This window comes from Hevea brasiliensis, chromosome 1 (genome assembly GCF_030052815.1).
Source record: "Hevea brasiliensis isolate MT/VB/25A 57/8 chromosome 1, ASM3005281v1, whole genome shotgun sequence".
NCBI classification, from domain to species: domain Eukaryota; kingdom Viridiplantae; phylum Streptophyta; class Magnoliopsida; order Malpighiales; family Euphorbiaceae; genus Hevea; species Hevea brasiliensis.
The window spans coordinates 2,194,743-2,214,241 of record NC_079493.1 but is presented as its reverse complement, the minus strand read 5'-3'; the positions used below and the strand labels follow the sequence as shown (position 1 = coordinate 2,214,241).

Below are 19,499 nucleotides of genomic sequence, written 5' to 3'. Positions count from 1 at the left end.
AAACAAATGAATTAAAATTTTTATTATATTTTGAAAAAGGAATTTTTTTAGTCCTTTAAGTTTATATATATATAAATCTCTCTTCTTCTAATTTTTACTGGTTATAGTAATAGTAAAACTTTCATATTTATATTTAAAATATTTATTATATTCAAAATATTTTATTATATAATATTTATTATATAAAATATAGTAATTATTTAAATATAAATTTTAAAACAAAGAGACTTTTGTATATTTTGCTAAATTTTAGATGTTAAATTGATTTAAATTGAAAATGAAAATAAAAACATTTTAATTATTTTATTGTAATTAATGATAAATTTAATGATGACCCATTTGTGTATATAATTAAATTTAAAAGATTAAATTGTTTGTTTTAAAAATATAAAAATTAAGTTATGGATGAATTAAATTATAATTTATTCGTTAAATGGTAAAGGTTTAATACATTCTGCTCGGATTTGAGAGCCAACCTAATTGGGCTCGCTCGGTGTATAACACTAAAGCCTTTTGAGCCTTCTCTTAGGTCGCACCTATGACAAAAAAAAAAAGACAAAAAAACAAGGTTCGGAAATTTAAAATCAGGTTCGGGAATTGGTATCATCCGTTCGGCAATTCAGCTTCGGAAAGCCGTTAAGAGTTCGAACCTCCGCTTCTCCTCTTCTTTGCCTTTGCTTTCTTCTCTCTTCAGCCCTTTTTCTTTATCATTTTTGTTTCCCCTTCACTTACCTCCTCTCTCACATTTTCTTTGAATCAAATCTTCATTACACATTCCAATCCTTCCTCTCAAATCTTCATTACACATTCCAATCTAACTTCAGCATTTTCTTGCGGCTTCAATTTGAATTATAAGTAGTCCGACTCTTTACCCTTCTTGTATCCCTTCTTGTTTTAAGAACCTTTTGTCTCAGATTTTTTGCAAACCCTGAAAAGCAAAGCCCTTTTGAACCCGAATTCCTCTCTTTACTTTTTTTTTTTCTCCATTTTCGTTTCTGGATAACCTTCACTTTTGCAGAACTATAGATTCTTGAATTGTACGGGTTAGATAATGATGAAAGGTGAAAGAATGGCGAAGAGATCATCGTTTGGAAGCATAGTAAGGAAAAGGCTCTCTGACATTACCAATTCTCAGCCGCAAATCAAATTGGTTAGCCTCGAGGAAAAGCAGCCTTCCATTCCCAACTCCACAGGGGACTTGATTAATCAGCTTCTTAAGGTACAAGGGTTTAATATGTCAATCTTAAGATGATGTTTTGTTTTTATTTATGAGAAATAAATTGTGGGATGTTAATCAAACTGTCATTGGTCTTCTCTCAAATATATGTTCATCTCTGTACCATGAATTTCTTGTCCCTTTAATGTGGGTTTGCTTGGCTTATCCTTTTTTTTTTTTTAACAGGAAAAAGCGACACTAATGCTGCTTATTGAGGAGAGAGAGTATCCTTTGATTGCTCATTTCCTTTTCTTCCTTTGTTTTTTATTTTATTTTTGACAAAGAAAAAATTGGATTAGAACATCAAATAATTTTAACTCAATGGTACTGAGATTAGTCTGAGTATGTGATGTTTTGAAACAATTAGCTTTAAATCAATGGTAATGAAGTTGTCTCGGAAGATATGAGGTCTAAGTTCGAGCTCCCATAGGAGCCAAATAAACCAAAATATTGGATTAAAACAGCCTAACAGCATTTCTTCTTCTTCTTCTTCTTCTTCTGCTTCTTCCTCCTCTTCTTGCAGTAACCATTTTGGATGGATTTGGATTTTTCTTAATTTTGGATTGAACAGTAAAATTGTAGCATTGAGTGATAACCAACTGAGGAATCTGAGAATGCATTATCAGAAACTACAGCTGCAGAATTGGAATCTTGCTCAGTCAAACAGCCAGATGTTAGCAGTCAGTTTCTCCTTATTCATTAAAATTCAAGCTAATCTTATTTCCAGAGTAATTTGATTCCCAGTGATATTTAACTATATTCTGTTGCTTTGACAGGAGCTTAATTTAGGAAGAGAAAAGGTAACTTTGTTCCAAATCCCGACTACTTGTTTGAGTACTAGTCTTTTATTTATGTCCAACTCAAGAAATTGGTATTATTGTTTCAGCTGAAGTCACTTCAACATGAACTTTTATGCAAGGATGCCTTGCTTAAAGCAAAGAATTTAGAGCAAGAGGTTAGTTTCAGTTTCCATTCTTTGATCTATTATTAATTTATTACTTATTCTATATGTGTTTAGAATGCCCTTGAGGCTTGGAATTCATGTATTCAGGCTTCAGGAAATTAAATTCCATATCTTGAGCAAAATGTAACATCTGAGAGAATATAGCTTGAAGAAATTTAAGTCCAATGCAATTACAATTTCAAATGCTGATTGAATAGGAAAATTAATTGCGACTCCAAATGGAATAAGAAAGTTTCACTGAGCAAATATATTTTATTTAAACTTAAAAGTAATTGTAATCAATTAATCTTATTATGCAGGGAAAAGCAGATATTAAATATCAAAACACTGGCTCCCAGGTGAGTCTCCACATGTCTATTTAGAGCTATTAATAGTTTTCGACTTTCTTTTTCCTATCACTTGACCTCTTCATGCTTTGTTTCTTCAAGGAAGTGGAAGCTAATAACAATACAAAGCCTGGCAATAGCATCAGTAGGCGAGCAGCAAGAAGTCAATGTAATCATTTTGAGTTAAAATAACTCATCTGAATACACTTCTTTGTTTCCTTGTAATGGCTACTGACATTTAAGGCACTTTCAAAATACTTGCAGCTATGGGCCCTTCTACTACTTCTAGACAAGGCCAGGAAAAAGAGATGCTTGAAAACAAAAGGTGAATCTGCTAGGTTTCAGCGCATAATTGCATAGTTCTGTTCTGTCTTGTCTTGTACCTGTGAGGTTGGAAAATGTCTGCATGGAAAACTTCTTCAGAATTCTAGTCATTAAAGCTATTAATATCATTCCAAGAAATAGTTGTTTCAAATATGTATTTTCATCTGTGCAGGCGTTGTTTGAGAAGGCAATCTGCTAGGTTCAAATCCCAGGAACGAGAACTGCCCATGGAGAACTTGTTTGAGATTGAAGATGCAAAATTTCCAATCCCTCATCAGCCACTTGATAATCCAATGCAGGAAGATGGTCTAACAACTCTGTCTGGTTCTTCTGTTGTAAAGGAAGAAAATTTTGGCTCAGAAAATGAAGCACAAGTAGCAGCAAGGTCTTCACTGGGCAGACCAGTTCGCAGAGCAGTGGAGAAGGTGCAATCCTACAAAGAAGTTCCCCTTAATACCAAAATGCGCAGGGAAGAATGATCAGGATTTACCATTGGGTAGAACAACAATCATAAAGAATTGGTTTCCACATTAGTCATTGTGTTTTCTCCTCAGTATTTAACAAACTGGTGAGTGCGGTTGTGTCATTGTAGGTGAACAACTAATTGTTCTAAATTGTAAAAGGGTTTCTTTTTTCAATGATCATCTATTGGTTTTTCATAATCAATGAGATCTTCTTCTCCAAGAACAAACTCTCACTTGAAAGGGTGCTCAGCTGATTGTATCAGGTTGTATTGTAAAAATTCTTAAACTTTAATTTGAGTATCATTAAATAAGTTTATCACAATACCCAAGTTAAATTAAAGTTAAGATACGATACTAGATAATCATCTAAGTTGAGAGATTATTAACAAAATAAACACCAATGACCAAACCCCAACAGTCTAAGAATCCAAATGGGCTAAAAGATCACATCAAGAAACAGAAAAGAAGCCCAAGAAAGACAATATGGACTTCCCCAACAGAAAAGTGCATCATGCACTCAGTCTCACAGCAAGTACTGTGGCTGCAAATCAAATCGATCCACTTGTTTTTTCTTTTGTAGCTTCATTTTGAGTGAGAAATAAAAAATATCTATTCTAATTCATTAAATCTAATAAAATTATTTTGTTGTATCATACTAATATCAATTCAACCCATTATATGCACTTCAATCATATTATATGGACTCAATTATCTCTTGTTAGTCCCGACTATGCCATCCTAAGTTACTGCTAAATGGAAGGATTTTATCCACCCCCATGAATGATAAATTATAGATTCATTTCTTCATTATTTTTTTTTTTAATTATAATTAATATAGGAAAAAATATTTACCAATTATATTAACTTTAAAAAAAAAAATTGAAATTCACAAAAGTCATTTAGAATTAATTAGAGTTGGCTGAATTAGCACGCTTACAAATAATTGCAAATCCGAATTTTAGATTCATCATTCATCATTACCAAAAATTCAATATATATACATTTTCAAAGGTTATATTTCTAGAACAGCATGAATTTCTTATCATTAGTGGGCAATGACCAAATTACATAGTAAAGTGAGAAATTTAAAAAAAAAAAAAAGTTTAAATTTCTTTGATATTGTTATTTGAATCGCTTATTTAAATAAATTTTAAAAATTCATTTTTAATTAAAATTAATTTATTTTAATTATAAAATTAAAAAATAATTGAATTATTTTTTATCATTATTTAAATAATATTTTTCTAAAAAAACATATTAAAACCATATAATCTCAATGAGATTGTTAGTAGTAAGACCCCAAGTCTCAAGTGGTCTCCAAATCACTAAAATTCCTCAAATTACTAACTTTATAAACACCGCTTGGCTATCAGATTGTTCAATGTAAGCAAAACGTGTGGGTCCTTCAATATTTTTATTTATTTTAATATTATTTTTATGTTTGATGTATGATGCCACCCAGATATCCAACATCCTTCTCTTTTTCTTCCTTTAAGAGTAGAAGATAGTAATTTTCTACATAATTTTTTCCAATACCACATTACATTTCACGCTAATTTTCAATATATTAATTGGAGAATAATAAAAATTAATTTAATATAAATATTTTAATCACACAATAATATTTAAATGGTAAAATAATTTTTTAAACATAAAATTAAATTAATTAAAATAATATTTTTTTAACAATATGTTTTACCCTTAAATGACAATGTCAAAGGGAACCGAGTATTGTCCCTCTTTTAAATTGCTCTCCCGAATTTAAAATAAATAAATAAATAAATATTTTCATTAATACAAAAAGAGAGAAGATTGCGCCACGTGGAAACAGCCAACTAACTTAACTAATAATCAACCCCCCGCACATGCATAGAGAGGAATACGACAAATACAACGTCGTTTTTATCAGACTTCGAGACCCAAAACCGCGTTAAGTGATGACGGATTATTAGCCCTTTTATTTATTCTTTATTTTTTTTTCTTAAATTAAAAAGAAATGAAAGTCTTTCCATAATAACCTAATCAAATTTATACTATGAGATTTAATATACAAAACTTGTAAATATTTCTTACATTCCAGTTAAAATAATAAACTTGTAAATGTATCTAAAAATGTGAATGGATGATGGATTTGCATTGGAATGAAGTGAGTCAATTAATGAGAATTAATTAGTAATAATGGAGAATTCCAAAAAAAAAAAAAAAAATTGTTGATGATAGACTAATTTTTAGAATAGTGAGATTTTAAATTTGGGTTTTAATTAAAATTAAATGAAATTAAATTAAGTAATTTTTTTATAAAAATATAATAAATTAATTAATATTTAGTGGTTATTTGATTTAACTTATAAAAATCAATTTATAAGTTAATTTCAGCCTATAAGTATTTAAAATTTTAAGCAGTTAGATGTTTAGTTAAAATATTTATAAGTGATTGATAAATAATTAATATATTTAATAAAATTTAGTTCATATATTCATTTATTATTAAAATAATTAAAAAAAATATTAAATAAAATTAACGACAAAAATTATAAAATTAAATAAAGATAATATAGTAAAATATTATATTAAATTAACTTATAAGTATAGTGTTTATAATCATCAAAATGAATAGTTAAATTTCTTCAATTTATTTTTTTTTAACTTATAAACTCAAATAAACTTTTAAAATTATTATAAATAAAGAAATCATAAATTCTAAAATTCCTTCACTCTTTATATTTTTAAAGATAAAGAAAAATTAATTAAAATTAGTTTTATATTCCCAATGGATTGGAATAAAACTTTTTATTTTCATAATTAAAATAAAATAAAATAAAATCTAGTAAGCAAGCCAAGCAGATTATACAGACAAGATTTTGGAGGGAATAAAATAAATAATAGAATAATAAAGAAATTAAACTTTAATTGGAGGCTTGGGATTCCAAAGATCTTCAAGAACATGATATGATTTGAGATAGAATTGACGACCCACCTAAAGCCTAAAGACTAAAGAGCCCCCCAACCTTTGATTCTCAATTTCTATGTGACCCACACGCCTTAACAAAGTTGGCATCCATGATTTTTTTAGGTCCTCACCCGACAGGTATTAGCCGTTGGGACCCCACTCTTGTAGCCCTTTCTATGACTTTGTATCATGTAATTCAATAAACTCTTAAGGCTTTATGTAATTACATGTTAATTTTGTTTTTATTCCAAGTTTTAAGATTTATGTGTTTATGTAGACACAATCAAATTTGATTTGATTTGATTTGATTTACATTTAGTTCTACGGTTAGTATGTTAAATCTTTGATTAATTTGCTAAATCAATATTAACTTTCTTTTCTTCTTTTGTTTTTTTGTAGTTCTATATGGAATACAACCATGCACTATGCCAAGAATATTCTCTTAATTTGTATTTTGTGACATGATATTTGAGTGGACTTTGGGTTGAGTTGTAATTTTTAATTAGTTATTTTGGATTTGTATTGTCCTAATTTCTTTTATTTTATTTCAATTTGAGAATTGAATATAAGATTTTATATTTTAAAGAATTAAGTATTATTAAGTTAAAATTAAATTAAAACTTAAGAACAATGAGATTTTAAGTTTGAATCTCAATCAGGGTCATTTATATAAAAAAATAAAATTTATTGCATAGATATGCATATCCCGAAGATGTAAAGCACACAATCACAAAATAGGGAGATGAAAAAATATGAACACAAAATTTTCACAGTTTGACTATAGTCTATGTTAATGAGTAAGACATAAAAAAAAAAATTCCATTATGATAAAAAGGATGAGACACAATCATATAAAACTTTTTAAACCCTAATTCCATCTTATTTTCCAAAATCTCATAATACTATTGAAAAAAAGTAGATAGTATAATATTTATACTGATCCATATCATATGAAGCACCCCAATAAAATCAATGGTGGGCTTTGCAATGTGAGTCTTTCAGATCGGATCAAAATTCAAGTCAATACAAACATATTTAAAATTCAAACCATATTATAATAATTTTGAATTTGAGCGACTCAAGTTTGAGTTCCCTCTTCCTTAATATATGTAATTAAAAAATTATAATTTATTTTAAAAGAAATATCTATAAGATAAAATTGTAAATTTTCAAGATATAGTCACCTTTGAACCAAAAGGGTACAATACAAAGGAATAAACCTAAATTAGGTTTGGTGATATTAGCAATCTTTAAAGGCTTTTAAAAGAATCAATTCCCTTAGCACTTAGGCCTTTGATTAACCATCCAAAAGAAATTGGTTACTTCTTTTCACCAACTACCATTCTTTCTTTGTTGAGTTAGTTATAACTTTAGACTCTCACCTTTAATGCAAATTAATATATATCAATAATTTGATGCCATTTCTATTTTTTTAATTCTTTAGTTCAAGAACATATTATTATTGTGCCCTAGATTCTAAACAAAGAGAACTTTGAATATATATATTTTTATAGCAAAAAGTTGAATTGTTAGGCAATTTATGCAATGGAACCAATAAAAAACTTTGGTTGTTTTAATTATGTGAAGGATCATGTGTGTAACTTTGATTGTTTTAATTAATAAATATTTTTATAAACCTAAATTTGGCCGACCAAATGTTGCATAGAGCACCAAAATTTCCAACCTTAATGGAGAATCATAGAAACTTATCCTTTTGGTTTATACATTAGCCAACATTTAGTGGGTACCTTGTAGGCTTATTTTGGGTCCAAATTTATTACTAGGATTGCTTACAATAGAATTTTGTTGTCCTTGTTGCCAGCCTGATCATATATATGACTCAATGCATCCATATATAAGATTGTATTGTGGGCGAAATTTTTATATATATTATTATCATTATTTTTTTTTTACTTAATTAGTGAGCTCACTATCAAAGTAATAATCTTTAGAAAGATAATCAAATTGGAAGAAATTTGAAACTATTACATATTTTAAAAATCTTAAAAAGAAATTGATATTATAAAGTTGGAGGAAATTTAGATATATATATTTCTATTAGTATAAAAATATTTTTATTTTTATTTTTAATTTATTTTCAATAGTGTTTATATTTAATTTGGTGGATTAATTAATTTTTGAGGTTGATTATTAATTAATAAAAAATTATCTTCACTTTAAATATTTCAATGGTTTTTCTTAAAGAAATATAAAACCAGAAAAAATTTTGCTCAAAAGATCGAAAAATTAACCTGATCAATAGATTTACTCCATACACTCATCCTATGATAAAAAGTTAAGTAAAAAAACCTGGATGAAGAACATCAAATTGAAAAATGAAAACAAGAAGGATGAGATCTAAACCCAATCATGAAACAAACCAAATTCAAAAGATTTTCTAGCTAAAGAATGGGAAACTGTATTAGCATTTCCACTAATCCAGCAAAGAGAGGAACCCGAAAACAAAGCTTAACAACGCTTGACAATGTTTGGTCACAGTCTCAAATTCTGACCAGTCCTCCTCTAAGGAGTTCACGGCAGTCACAACCTCAAGACAATCCATTTCCATTACCACATTTGAAGAAAAGTGCAAAAGAAGCCACTTTAAAAGCTCATGCAAACCCAACACTTCAGCCATTATGAGAACCTTGGAGAATACCTGAAACACCCCGAGCAAAAGTAGCATCAAGGTTACATTTCAACTTGCCCATCTGCGGAGGTTTCCAGGCTATAAGCTTTCTACTAGTGTTCCCGAAAGGATTGAACACAGCATCACCATCAACAGCATTCAACCAATCTTGCATAACATGATTAGATAAAGGAGGAAAATATATTTATTATACATATAACGGTTACATGAAATAGCTTTTCAGGAGCAGAAATTTTAGTACTACAAATATTATCAATTTTACGTATGGATATGGTATGAATGAACCTCTTTTTAATACAAGAAATATTATATATATTAAAAATTAAGATTCTCAAGTGAAGAAAATTATTTTTTTAACCTTAATTACAAATAAAAGTAAAAGAATAGATAGTTTCCTCAAAAATGCTATTAGTGCAATATTTTTTTTTATTTAAATACGTAGTATTTTTATATTCAAATCAAAATTGAAATTCAAGTAAAATCCTTAAGATTCGAACCCTTGACGTTCTATTAATGCAATATTATATATGTATTAGGGAAAAAAAAAAGAGTATTATTGTATATGTTGGTTAAAGATGATAATGTAATGATATGTGTTGTCCCCTTGCTTTTTGTACGTGAAGATGACTTTCTTAAAGATTTTCTACACTCTACAAAAGAGCAACCAGATGGGTTTCGTGTAGTGTGAAGCTTTGAATGTCTTTTGATTTTATTTATATAAATAAATAATGATTATAATAATTAATTAATATCATGAGTACATGTCTATTATTATGGAGATCATGATTAGTTAGCATTTCATCTCATAACATGCTTGACAAAATTGCAACGCCAATTAATCTCTCACTTGTGATCTTTTCTTTGTATAGCTACATCAATGATCAATCATCACAATAAAATTCCATTTCACTTCCTCTTGACCAACCAAAACATTGTTGAGCCATCAATAATAATACCCATTTAATAAGTAATTAAGAAAGCTAATAAACCAAGGGAAAAAAGAGAAGTCCAATAATATTCATATTAAGTTTATGTGGAAAATTTTTACCTAAACTTGATTTATTATAAATTTAAAATATAAATATATAATATTTATATATTTAATAAATAAATTTTTTTATATATTTTATGTGTTAGATCTAGGATGAATATAATTTAAATTAAAAAAAATTACTGCTAATAGTACATAAAAAAAGATATGATACAAATTATTGTTACAATTAATAAATTTTTTGTAACAATAATTATTTTTTTAATAACTACAATATTATTGTAAATATCTATAACTATAATTTTGTAATAGTAACATAAAGTAATTTATATTACTATCATAAAATTTATACTTTTAATAATAAAAAATTTTTACTGTTAAATTTAACATTTTTTTGTCTTATAGTTGGGCTCAATTTAGATTTAGAGGCGTGAAACTTTGAAAAAAATAAATTACACTAATTTATTGTTTAAACTGAATTATTTTCTAAGTCTACATTTAGAAACTATTTTTAAGATGTTAGGTATAAAATTTAAATTCAAAATGGTAGATTAAAGAATAAACTCAATATTATTCAAATTAATTATAATTATTAATAAAAAAATGATAAATCATTTCAAATATTAAAAAGTAAAACATTAATAGATGAAACCTAACTTTCCCTTAAAAAAATATTTTATAAGAGAAAATTATCTAAATTATATATTAAATATTTTTCTTCAATACCTAATCCATATGGATTTTATCACATTTTTCAAATCCAAGACTAGGAATATGAAGATTTAAAAAAATTAAATATTTGCAATAAAATAAAATAAATTTTATTTTATTTTAAAAGGCACTTTATATAAAGATTATTGTTAATAATATAACAATGGCAGCCTAGGGGAACTCAACCCACATCACATAGGGTATGCATAATGCAGGTTAAATTTGATAAGAAAGAGAGAATTTAATAATAAGCCAAAGATAAGCAAACCTCGGATGGGACATAAAGGGCGCGGCGCCCATTTATTCCCTTTGAAAATTTTTGTATGATTGGTTTGGATTTTTACCGCTCTTAGCTACACACTCAAAAGAAACAAAAAAAAATTTATAATTATATATTATCACTTTAAAATATAAATATCCTTATATTTTTTTTTTAAATTTAAATATATTTTCATAAACTCAAATTATGATCCGACTCAAAAATTTTACGCTGTTACTCGATAGGGATAAAAGCGGAGGACATGGACCCGAAATCCACTACTGATATTCTTGGGGGTGCGGGGGCGTTACCAGTATAAATATTATAATATTCTACCATTTGTGATAGAGTTGTGAGATATTTAGAAAAAATAGTGAGATTAAAACTTGAGAGTTTTAAGTAATTGTATCTTACTCTTTTCATAAAATGAAACTTTTTTCTCTTGTTTTACCCTTTGATGTAGACCGTATGATTGAATCACGTTAAATTTTGTGTCATTATTATTCTATATTATGTGATTATATAATTTATATGTGTGCCTTAAATTTGTGTGCCTATCATAACAAATATAAATATTATTTATTGAAGATTGATATTCTTATTTATTTAATTCTTGATCACACCTCAATTGAAATTTCTTTAAGATAAAAATCTATTATAATCACACTTATCATCTAAACAGTATTTTATCTAGTCAATTCCTATATTTTACTTAGTTTAATTATTGGCTTAAATATTAAAAGAGTTACTCAAGGTAACTTACCCATATTCTCTCTTATTCTTCAGGTTCATACTTACTAAAAAAAATTTACAAATAACATTGATAATTACTCTTGTCTTTATTTATGAGAATTCATATTTTTATTAATAAGTTTTAATTCAATAACAAAACGTCGTTTTCAGTATTATGAGAATTCGAGTTTAAACTCTTGTTAAAGTTGAATATATATATATAAAAAAATATTAATGATGTTCATATTAAGCATCTATTTAGGCCTTTTTCATATGGTTGATGATATATGATACATTATTAATTGGTTTTAATGCAGTGATTTTAAATTTTAATTAAATTTTAAGAAATGAATGAGTGTGACATTATATATTTAAGGGTTTTATTTGTTCATTTTAGAAAACTGTGTCAAAGGGAGGCCATTAATGGTTTTATTTGTTCATTTTAGAAAACTGAGTCAAAGAGCGGCCTTCTCCTTTCCTCCAAGGAGGACTTTATTGTTCAAAAAGGGTCCAATCACCTTTCTTTGTACAAAATATTGGTGGGAAAGTTTGATTGCCAGCTCCCTTTTCTGACCAAATCATCTATGTATTATGCATGTAAAATATGAGAGCTTGAAAGAGATTTTTTTTATGACTAAAATTTAAATTTGAAATTAAAATTTTAATTGATCAGTTACAGTGAAATCATCTTTAAAATTATAAAATTTGAAAGATAAATAAAATTGAGATATCACTATCATAAAGAAGACTGAGGAAATTAAATTGGTTTTATTAAAAATGGGTAAAAGAATATGTATTTTGTAGAGAATTAAATGTCTTGAGCATGAATGGCACATGCAACTTGCCAGTGAGTCCTTCAAGTCAAAAATGAGAGAAATGAAATGGGTTATCATTTTGTCAAAAAAGACATGCCCATGCATTGTTCCCTAAATATGACAAAAGTTTTTTCAGACTTTGAAAATTAGTAATAAAATAAATTTCTATAAGTTTATTATTATTGCAATTGCTTCATATGACTTCTATCTCTACAATTTATTCTAGAAATTAGACAACTTACTCTTTTATAGTTTTAATGCAAATTCCTTCTTAAAGTAAAGGGTTTTCGATTCTCCTTTATAAGTTAACTTTTAAAATAGAGTTAAACAAATTCATAAGTCTATATCTTATTTAGTCGACAGGTCATGATTTCAATTCTCTGTACGAAAATGTATAATCTAAAGGGTTGAAAATGATACGTCCAACGTTAGTAAGAAACGTTATATATGTGAGTTGTAATATTAACATTTTGTTTTAAAATTTTATATATAGATATAAACTATTATTATCATATTAAGTTGGAGATATTAGTAGATAAATTTTTTTTTACATATTTTATTAGATTAAATTTAAATTATAATGAATGTATTTTTCTAAACGAATTTTTTAGTCTTGAAATGGAATTTTTTTAATGGAATTTAGAAGATAAACTTAGTAAAAATGAACATGGAAAGAAATGAAACACGAGTAGACGAAGAGCTATATGTTGAGCAATTTTTTAAACGTGGAAAAAGAAATGTCTCTCCAATTTCCATGTAAAGTTAAAGGAATCCCACCTAATTTCTTATTTTTTAATTACATAAATGAGACCTAATTTTAAAATATTCCTATTAATTATTTATCATTTAGAATGTAGTCAACTTCATTATTATTTGCAAGATATTTTCAGAAATATTTTATTTTCTTAGACTTTATTTATCTCACTAAAAAATAATTTATATACAAAAAATATATTTTATAAAAAATATTTTTTGAAAAAAAATATTATTTATTATTTAATTTATAATATTAAATTAATAATATATATTTATATCATGTATATATAATTATTTTTATATTTTAATAAAATTATCAACGTCTAAAAAATAATTTTTATTGACTCATTTTTCTAAATGCCTCAAATGTTACTTTGAAATGAATAAAGACTTAATTTTTGTTTTTTTTTTTTTTAAACAACTAGAAATTTTGAATGATTTCAATATTTCATACAATATCCTTAGAAGCGATTTGGGTAGATTTAATCTCTGTTGTTTTGCGAGAAATCATTAGTATATGAAATTTTTTTTTATGAAAATTGTTTTTTAAGAAAATTTTTTTAAAAAAATATTTTTTATTATTTAATTGTAATATTAAATAAGAGGTCTTTAAAAATTGTTTATTTTTTTATTAAAAAAATATTTTTTTATTAAAAAAATATTTTTTATTAATTTATTTTTCAAAATACTCTAAACATTAGAAATTATGAAAAATAATTTTTCATAAAAATATTTTCCACTAAACACAGCGGTTAGATAGAGTTATTTTGAGTTGTAAATTATATTTTTAAGTAAATTTAAATTGAATCATTTTATATTGCTGATTAATTCAAATTATTTATTAAATTATTATATAAAAATATATTTGATAAATTTATAAGTTATTGATTTATGTCGATAATATTAATTTTTTAAAATAAAATTTATTATTTTTAGATTAAAAATTTAGATTAATCAAATCAATTTAAATGAATTAATTTTAAATCAGACCATATATAGATAATATTGAATTAACCCACAGTTAAATCATCATTCGAGTTAAGGTCATTTTAGATTTTATATAGTTTGGAAATGGATTACAAAATCGAAGACTTGAAAGGTTTAGATTTAACAGTTGAAGCAGCCACGTGGAAGAAAATTATTTGCCTATAATTCTTTGGGAAAAAGGACATTTTTCATATGAAAAATGTAATTTTATCATAATTTCTTTTAATAAAACCACAAATATTATATGATTAATTACAAGATCAATATTATAGTTAAAAGTTTTACTAATTTTTTAAAATTCAAGACTGTCCTCTCAATAATATTTTTTTTCTAAAGATCGAATTTAAATTCTCCTCTTTTGTATTGTGAATTTTATCACTTAACCAATACTGATTGATTAAAAATATTGTATTTATTTATTAGATATTTTTAATATTAATAAAAAAAATTATGCTATATATTATCAAAAAGATTTTAATCATAAAATCAATTATTATTTATGTATTATATGAATTTATTTAATTATATATAATTAATAATATATTTAAAATATATATTTATTATTATTTTATTTTAAAATATAATAATTTTATAAAATTTTTGAATTCTATTTTAAAATGTAACATTTTAAATTATAAAAGATATTTTTTATATTTAATTAATAATTTTTGTAAATAAATTCAAATGATAGATATGTAATATATAAAGTTTAAATTTGACATGAATATTAATTATTAAATTTAAATTTATCTTAAATTTCATAATACATGATTTAAAATCATCCTATTAAATTCAAATTCATACAGGAAAATATTTCAATTTTCATCTCTACATATAATAACTTCACAGAGGGAAAAAAATTAAGTAAGTAATGAAAATAGACCAATCCATCAAATTTTAATCAAGTTTGTATAGAAATTAATTTGTAACAAAAGTTGATAAGAAAATAGAACAGAACTTATTTCCCAATTCAAGTGATTTATTTATTTATTAATTAATTATTATATTTAATTTAAATAATTTATTTTTTTTAATTTAAAAAAAAATTATTTAAAAAAATAAAAAATAATTATTTGAAATTTAATTAAATTAATTTTTTACAAATAATTTGCTCCAGATGAAACTGATGATTTGTTATGGGGTACTGTTCTCTACCTGCCTTTCCCTCACAAAGCCATAGACTCAGTAGAAAACACTGTGCATAATACACATAGAGAGAGAGAGAGAGAGAGAGAGAGAGTAGGAACAGCATATATAGAAAATTCTGATTTGGCATTGGAGGGTTTGGCTTTTTGTGCTTTTGTCCAACACCTAGTGAGAAAAGTAAAAGGGAACACACACTGGAGAAAACAGTTGAACCAAGTGGTGGTGCTGCTGCTGCTTCTTGTTATAAGAGCTACCTAAACCACTAAAAAACCCCCCACATCTCTCCATTTTTTTCTCCTGAGAAAATCTCTTGGTTCAGAGTTGAGTTCATAGGTGTAGTGTAGTGTCTAGGAGCATGGACAACCAAAGAAGTTCTCTTCTTGGCTGGGCTTACTACTGCCAAGGAAAGGTAATTAAATTACATTTTCTTCAATTTTCGCTTTCTGTTTTGGTGTTCTGCAATTAGAAAGACTGATGGGTTGTTTCTTTTTTGGCGTTTTGAAAGCAATTTTGTTAATGGGTATTCTCTGTTGTGACTAACGCAGACCTTGGAAGAGTTAAGGAATTCCCTTTTGTTCACAAGTTTGGAGCTTGAGCAAACAAGGCTAGCAGCTCAAGAAGAGATAAGAAAGAGAGATGATCAGTTGAGTCATCTCAAAGATCTGCTTGACAAAATCACAAGTGAGAGGGATGAAGCAAGGGAAAAATGCCAAAGACTTCTCCTTGAGAAGCTCTTGCATCAACAACAGCAGCAGCAGCAACAAAATGCTCCTCTCTCTGGGATTTCCAGCATTGAAGATGAACCCAGAAGAGCAATTGACTCTAACAATGGCTTCTCATCATCAGATTGTGAGGAGAGCATTGTTTCATCTCCAGTTGTTGACCCAATTCCACAACAACCTCAATTGCCACCAGCAGTAGCTCCTCAAGCAACAATAGAGGTGGTGTCTCAAAAGCCTTTACCTGAAAAGGGAAAGCTTTTGCAGGCAGTGATGAAAGCTGGTCCTCTCTTGCAGACTCTTCTTCTAGCTGGACCACTCCCTCAATGGAGACACCCACCACCACCACTTGAGTCCTTTGAGATCCCACCAGTCACTATCCCTTCACCACCACCACCACCTCCACCACCACAGCTCCTCCACCAAGACTCCTTGATAAACATTAATGGTTGCAATAGGAAGAAGGTACTCTTTGATGGCTCTGACTCTCCAACAGAGACCAAGCGTCAAAGGATACTTCTCCATTGACCACTGCAACTACTGAGTGAAAATTACACACTTCTATAATTACATAATATATATATATATATATATATATATTCACAAATCATTTTAATACCACTAAAAATTAGTGAGGAATGTAATTTGCAATGATGGGTTATGGTTATGTGACTGATCTAGCATTTTTGTACAGAAGGTTTGTTTCAGAGAAGCTATTCCAAGTTTGACTGAACTGGAGAGACAAGGCTTGTTCTTGGCTTTTTTTGTGCCAGTGTCTTGGGTTGGAGATTTTTGCCTCTTCTTTTATGTTTTTGGCTCCATGATGTGAAAGGGAGATTGGTTTCTCCAAGATTGCTGTGGCATGTAAAATGTAACTTTTAGGTGCTAGTCTACCGATAGTAAAACAAGTGTTTGAGCTTGAGAGAGAGAGACAGAGAAATCACAATCAAGAGAGAAAAAAAAATGATGGGTGTGAAGTTGTTAGGGTTGGAAGATAGGTAAGGCCAACAACTATAGGGTTTCATAGACCTGCCTGTCTGGTTGAGTGGATCCCACAAATCAGAATCAGGATCTACTACTGGTGTGATGTATGATTATATTACTCCTTTGTGGAGAGGGAGGTATATGATTATATAATTCCTAATGTTCTGTTTTTTCTCAAAAAGTCATTTTCCCTCTTCTCTGTTTTTAACTTCCTGATTTCAACAAAGCATCTTTTTAATATCTATAATTCTATATGCCCCACTCTACTTGTTATGTGTTTATTTTAGCATTAAGCTTTCATCTCCTTAAATTAAACCAAATAATGCAAGGATGTTATGTTGCTCTTCACATGCAAATTATATCATTACCCAACTGAGGGGACACATTGGTCTTCTGCAGAATCATGATTTAGCTGTTAAACTAGTAATGTCCCTGTTTTAATTTCTCCTATAACATGGTCTTCTAACATACCTACCAGGTTGATCTACCATTAGGGTAATTGAATTTACTCATTGCTCATAATCATTTGTTTTGAGTAACCCCTTCTCAAGGTAAAATAGATAAACTAAATGAAAAATGGATTTCTGATCAACAGAAATCTTATTGAAACTATTCATTTCCGTTTCATCCTGATAAGCACAAAGAGAACTTGGAGGGAGATAGATATCAAGTGAAAAACAGAGTGGCCTCAGAAATTATGCAAAGGGACATTGTCTTCAAAATTTACAGCAAAAAAGCACAAAAAGAAATAAACTTGGACAAGTTGCAATTGCCAATGTTAGCTGCAAAACTGAAAGCAAAACCATTGCCTGGGCAGGTCTGGGCTTGTCTGGTCCATACGGCAGAAGCTTAGAAATAAGAAAATTGACCAAAGACTTGATGATTATTCAAAAGAATAGACAAGACCTCCTCCCTCAAACGTCCCTTCGCAAAAGAAAGGTCACGATCACAGTAACTCAGACCCATCTCATTCAGTTATGCTAAAAACCTTATAAAATGTTGAACCCAGATTACAGAAATCTGTACAAGGGAATGCGAAGGGTATATCATAAATGACCCTGCAATGGCAATGAAAATTATAAGTTTTTGAATCTGATTCAAGCCTTCTAATCAAAGCCATCAGAATCATGTTATTCCTGAGAGCCTTTGGTCCATCTCCATTCTGATGCCGTTTTGGCTTTTTCATGCAAATTTGCAGTTAAAGAATAAAAGAGAGAGAGAGATTATAGATTGGTTGAAATAATTTCTCACAAGGAATAGTAACTTATTGATCTTCCTCTGCTATTGGTTTCCAGCATTAGTTTCTATATCATGAATAGCACATGACCGTGACCTATGCTTTCAAAATTCACATGCAGAGACTTGGGCTATGTCCCGAATAAGGAGAAAACGCAGATGGTGGGTCCCATTGTCCCTTCATCTTATTTTCATCCCTTCTAGGGGCCGATAAGTTGGTCAAAATCAAATTTAAACCGATTGATTTGATCAAACGAAAGAAAGAAAGAAAGAAAAATATCAAAAGATTAATCAGACGCTATAACAAACACGGTGATTAAATGATTTTGAAAACCTTTTGCTTCAAATTGCTGAAAATTTTCATCTAAAGGATAGATACAATTTGAATCAGATTTTTCGTCTAAAGGATAGATAGAATTTGAATCAGATGGAACATTTTCATTTGAATGCATTTTTGGACCATGTAAAGGTGTACAAATCTGATAGACATGATTTTGCAGTCTCACTTTCAGTATTAAACTCAAAAGTTAATCCGTGTTCATTGGACATCTACTTACAAGTATCCACAACGCTGCTGATCTTTACAAGGAAAACTATCTGGCAAATGACTTGAATATCAGAAAATCTTAGCCTCAATCATCTTCATTGTTATCTTGATTGATCATTGTTTGGTTGGTTGTTGTTGATTCATCGTTTGTTTTGTTCTCTAAGCTTTTGAACATTATACATCTCCACAACCTGTAAATATATGCAAAAACGAAAGGACATTAATAATGTTCTAACCATCAATGTTTTCTCTTTGTTCCTCATGTTTGGTGTTCTCATGCTAAATTATCAACCAAGTAGGATAGTTTATTACCTCTGCAGATGATGAGGCTTTCTCTGGAGACTTGTCCTCCCGAACTTTCACTAGCCGTGGAAATTGGAGCGAAATACCCTAAAGCAAGAACCCAAAAAACAGTATGAAGCTGATCATTTGGTTCAACAAATAAAGAAACTGTTAAGAGAACCAAATTGGAACGCAATCCAAAGCAGATGTCCACCATTTATTTCACAAAAACTATATGAAACTATTCCAAGTACAACATCCGGAACTTGGACCAGAAAAACCTGCAACCCCCAAATGCAAATGTGGAAAGCCAAAATGTCAAAAGAAGCGCCTCTAAATGCGAAAATCACAATATTACCAATCAGAGTAATTAGATACATCTTTGTTCCCTTTAATTTTCTGTTTCATATAGAAACTGCCATATGTTGAACGGGAAGAAA

The 19,499-nt window shown here is 28.1% G+C and overlaps 2 protein-coding genes and 1 pseudogene across 2 annotated transcripts; 2 read left to right on the top strand and 1 right to left on the bottom strand.

Moving 5' to 3' along the window:
• Window positions 1-392: 392 nt before the first annotated feature.
• LOC110657790 (SHUGOSHIN 2) lies at window positions 393-3,492 on the top strand. The gene is made up of 9 exons (XM_058137532.1): window positions 393-1,219; window positions 1,403-1,440; window positions 1,788-1,896; window positions 1,993-2,016; window positions 2,103-2,171; window positions 2,480-2,518; window positions 2,609-2,675; window positions 2,771-2,831; window positions 3,003-3,492. Exons 1-9 carry the CDS (start codon window positions 1,052-1,054, stop codon window positions 3,307-3,309), a joined length of 882 nt encoding a protein of 293 aa, XP_057993515.1. The 5' UTR covers window positions 393-1,051; the 3' UTR covers window positions 3,310-3,492.
• Window positions 3,493-15,467: 11,975 nt separating this feature from the next.
• LOC110657787 (uncharacterized) lies at window positions 15,468-17,179 on the top strand. The gene is made up of 2 exons (XM_021815150.2): window positions 15,468-15,700; window positions 15,837-17,179. The coding sequence occupies exons 1-2, from the start codon at window positions 15,647-15,649 to the stop codon at window positions 16,536-16,538; spliced, it is 756 nt and encodes a 251-aa protein (XP_021670842.2). The 5' UTR covers window positions 15,468-15,646; the 3' UTR covers window positions 16,539-17,179.
• Window positions 17,180-18,644: 1,465 nt separating this feature from the next.
• LOC110657811 (DNA ligase 1-like) overlaps window positions 18,645-19,499 on the bottom strand; it is a 30,113-nt pseudogene continuing 29,258 nt past the window's right edge.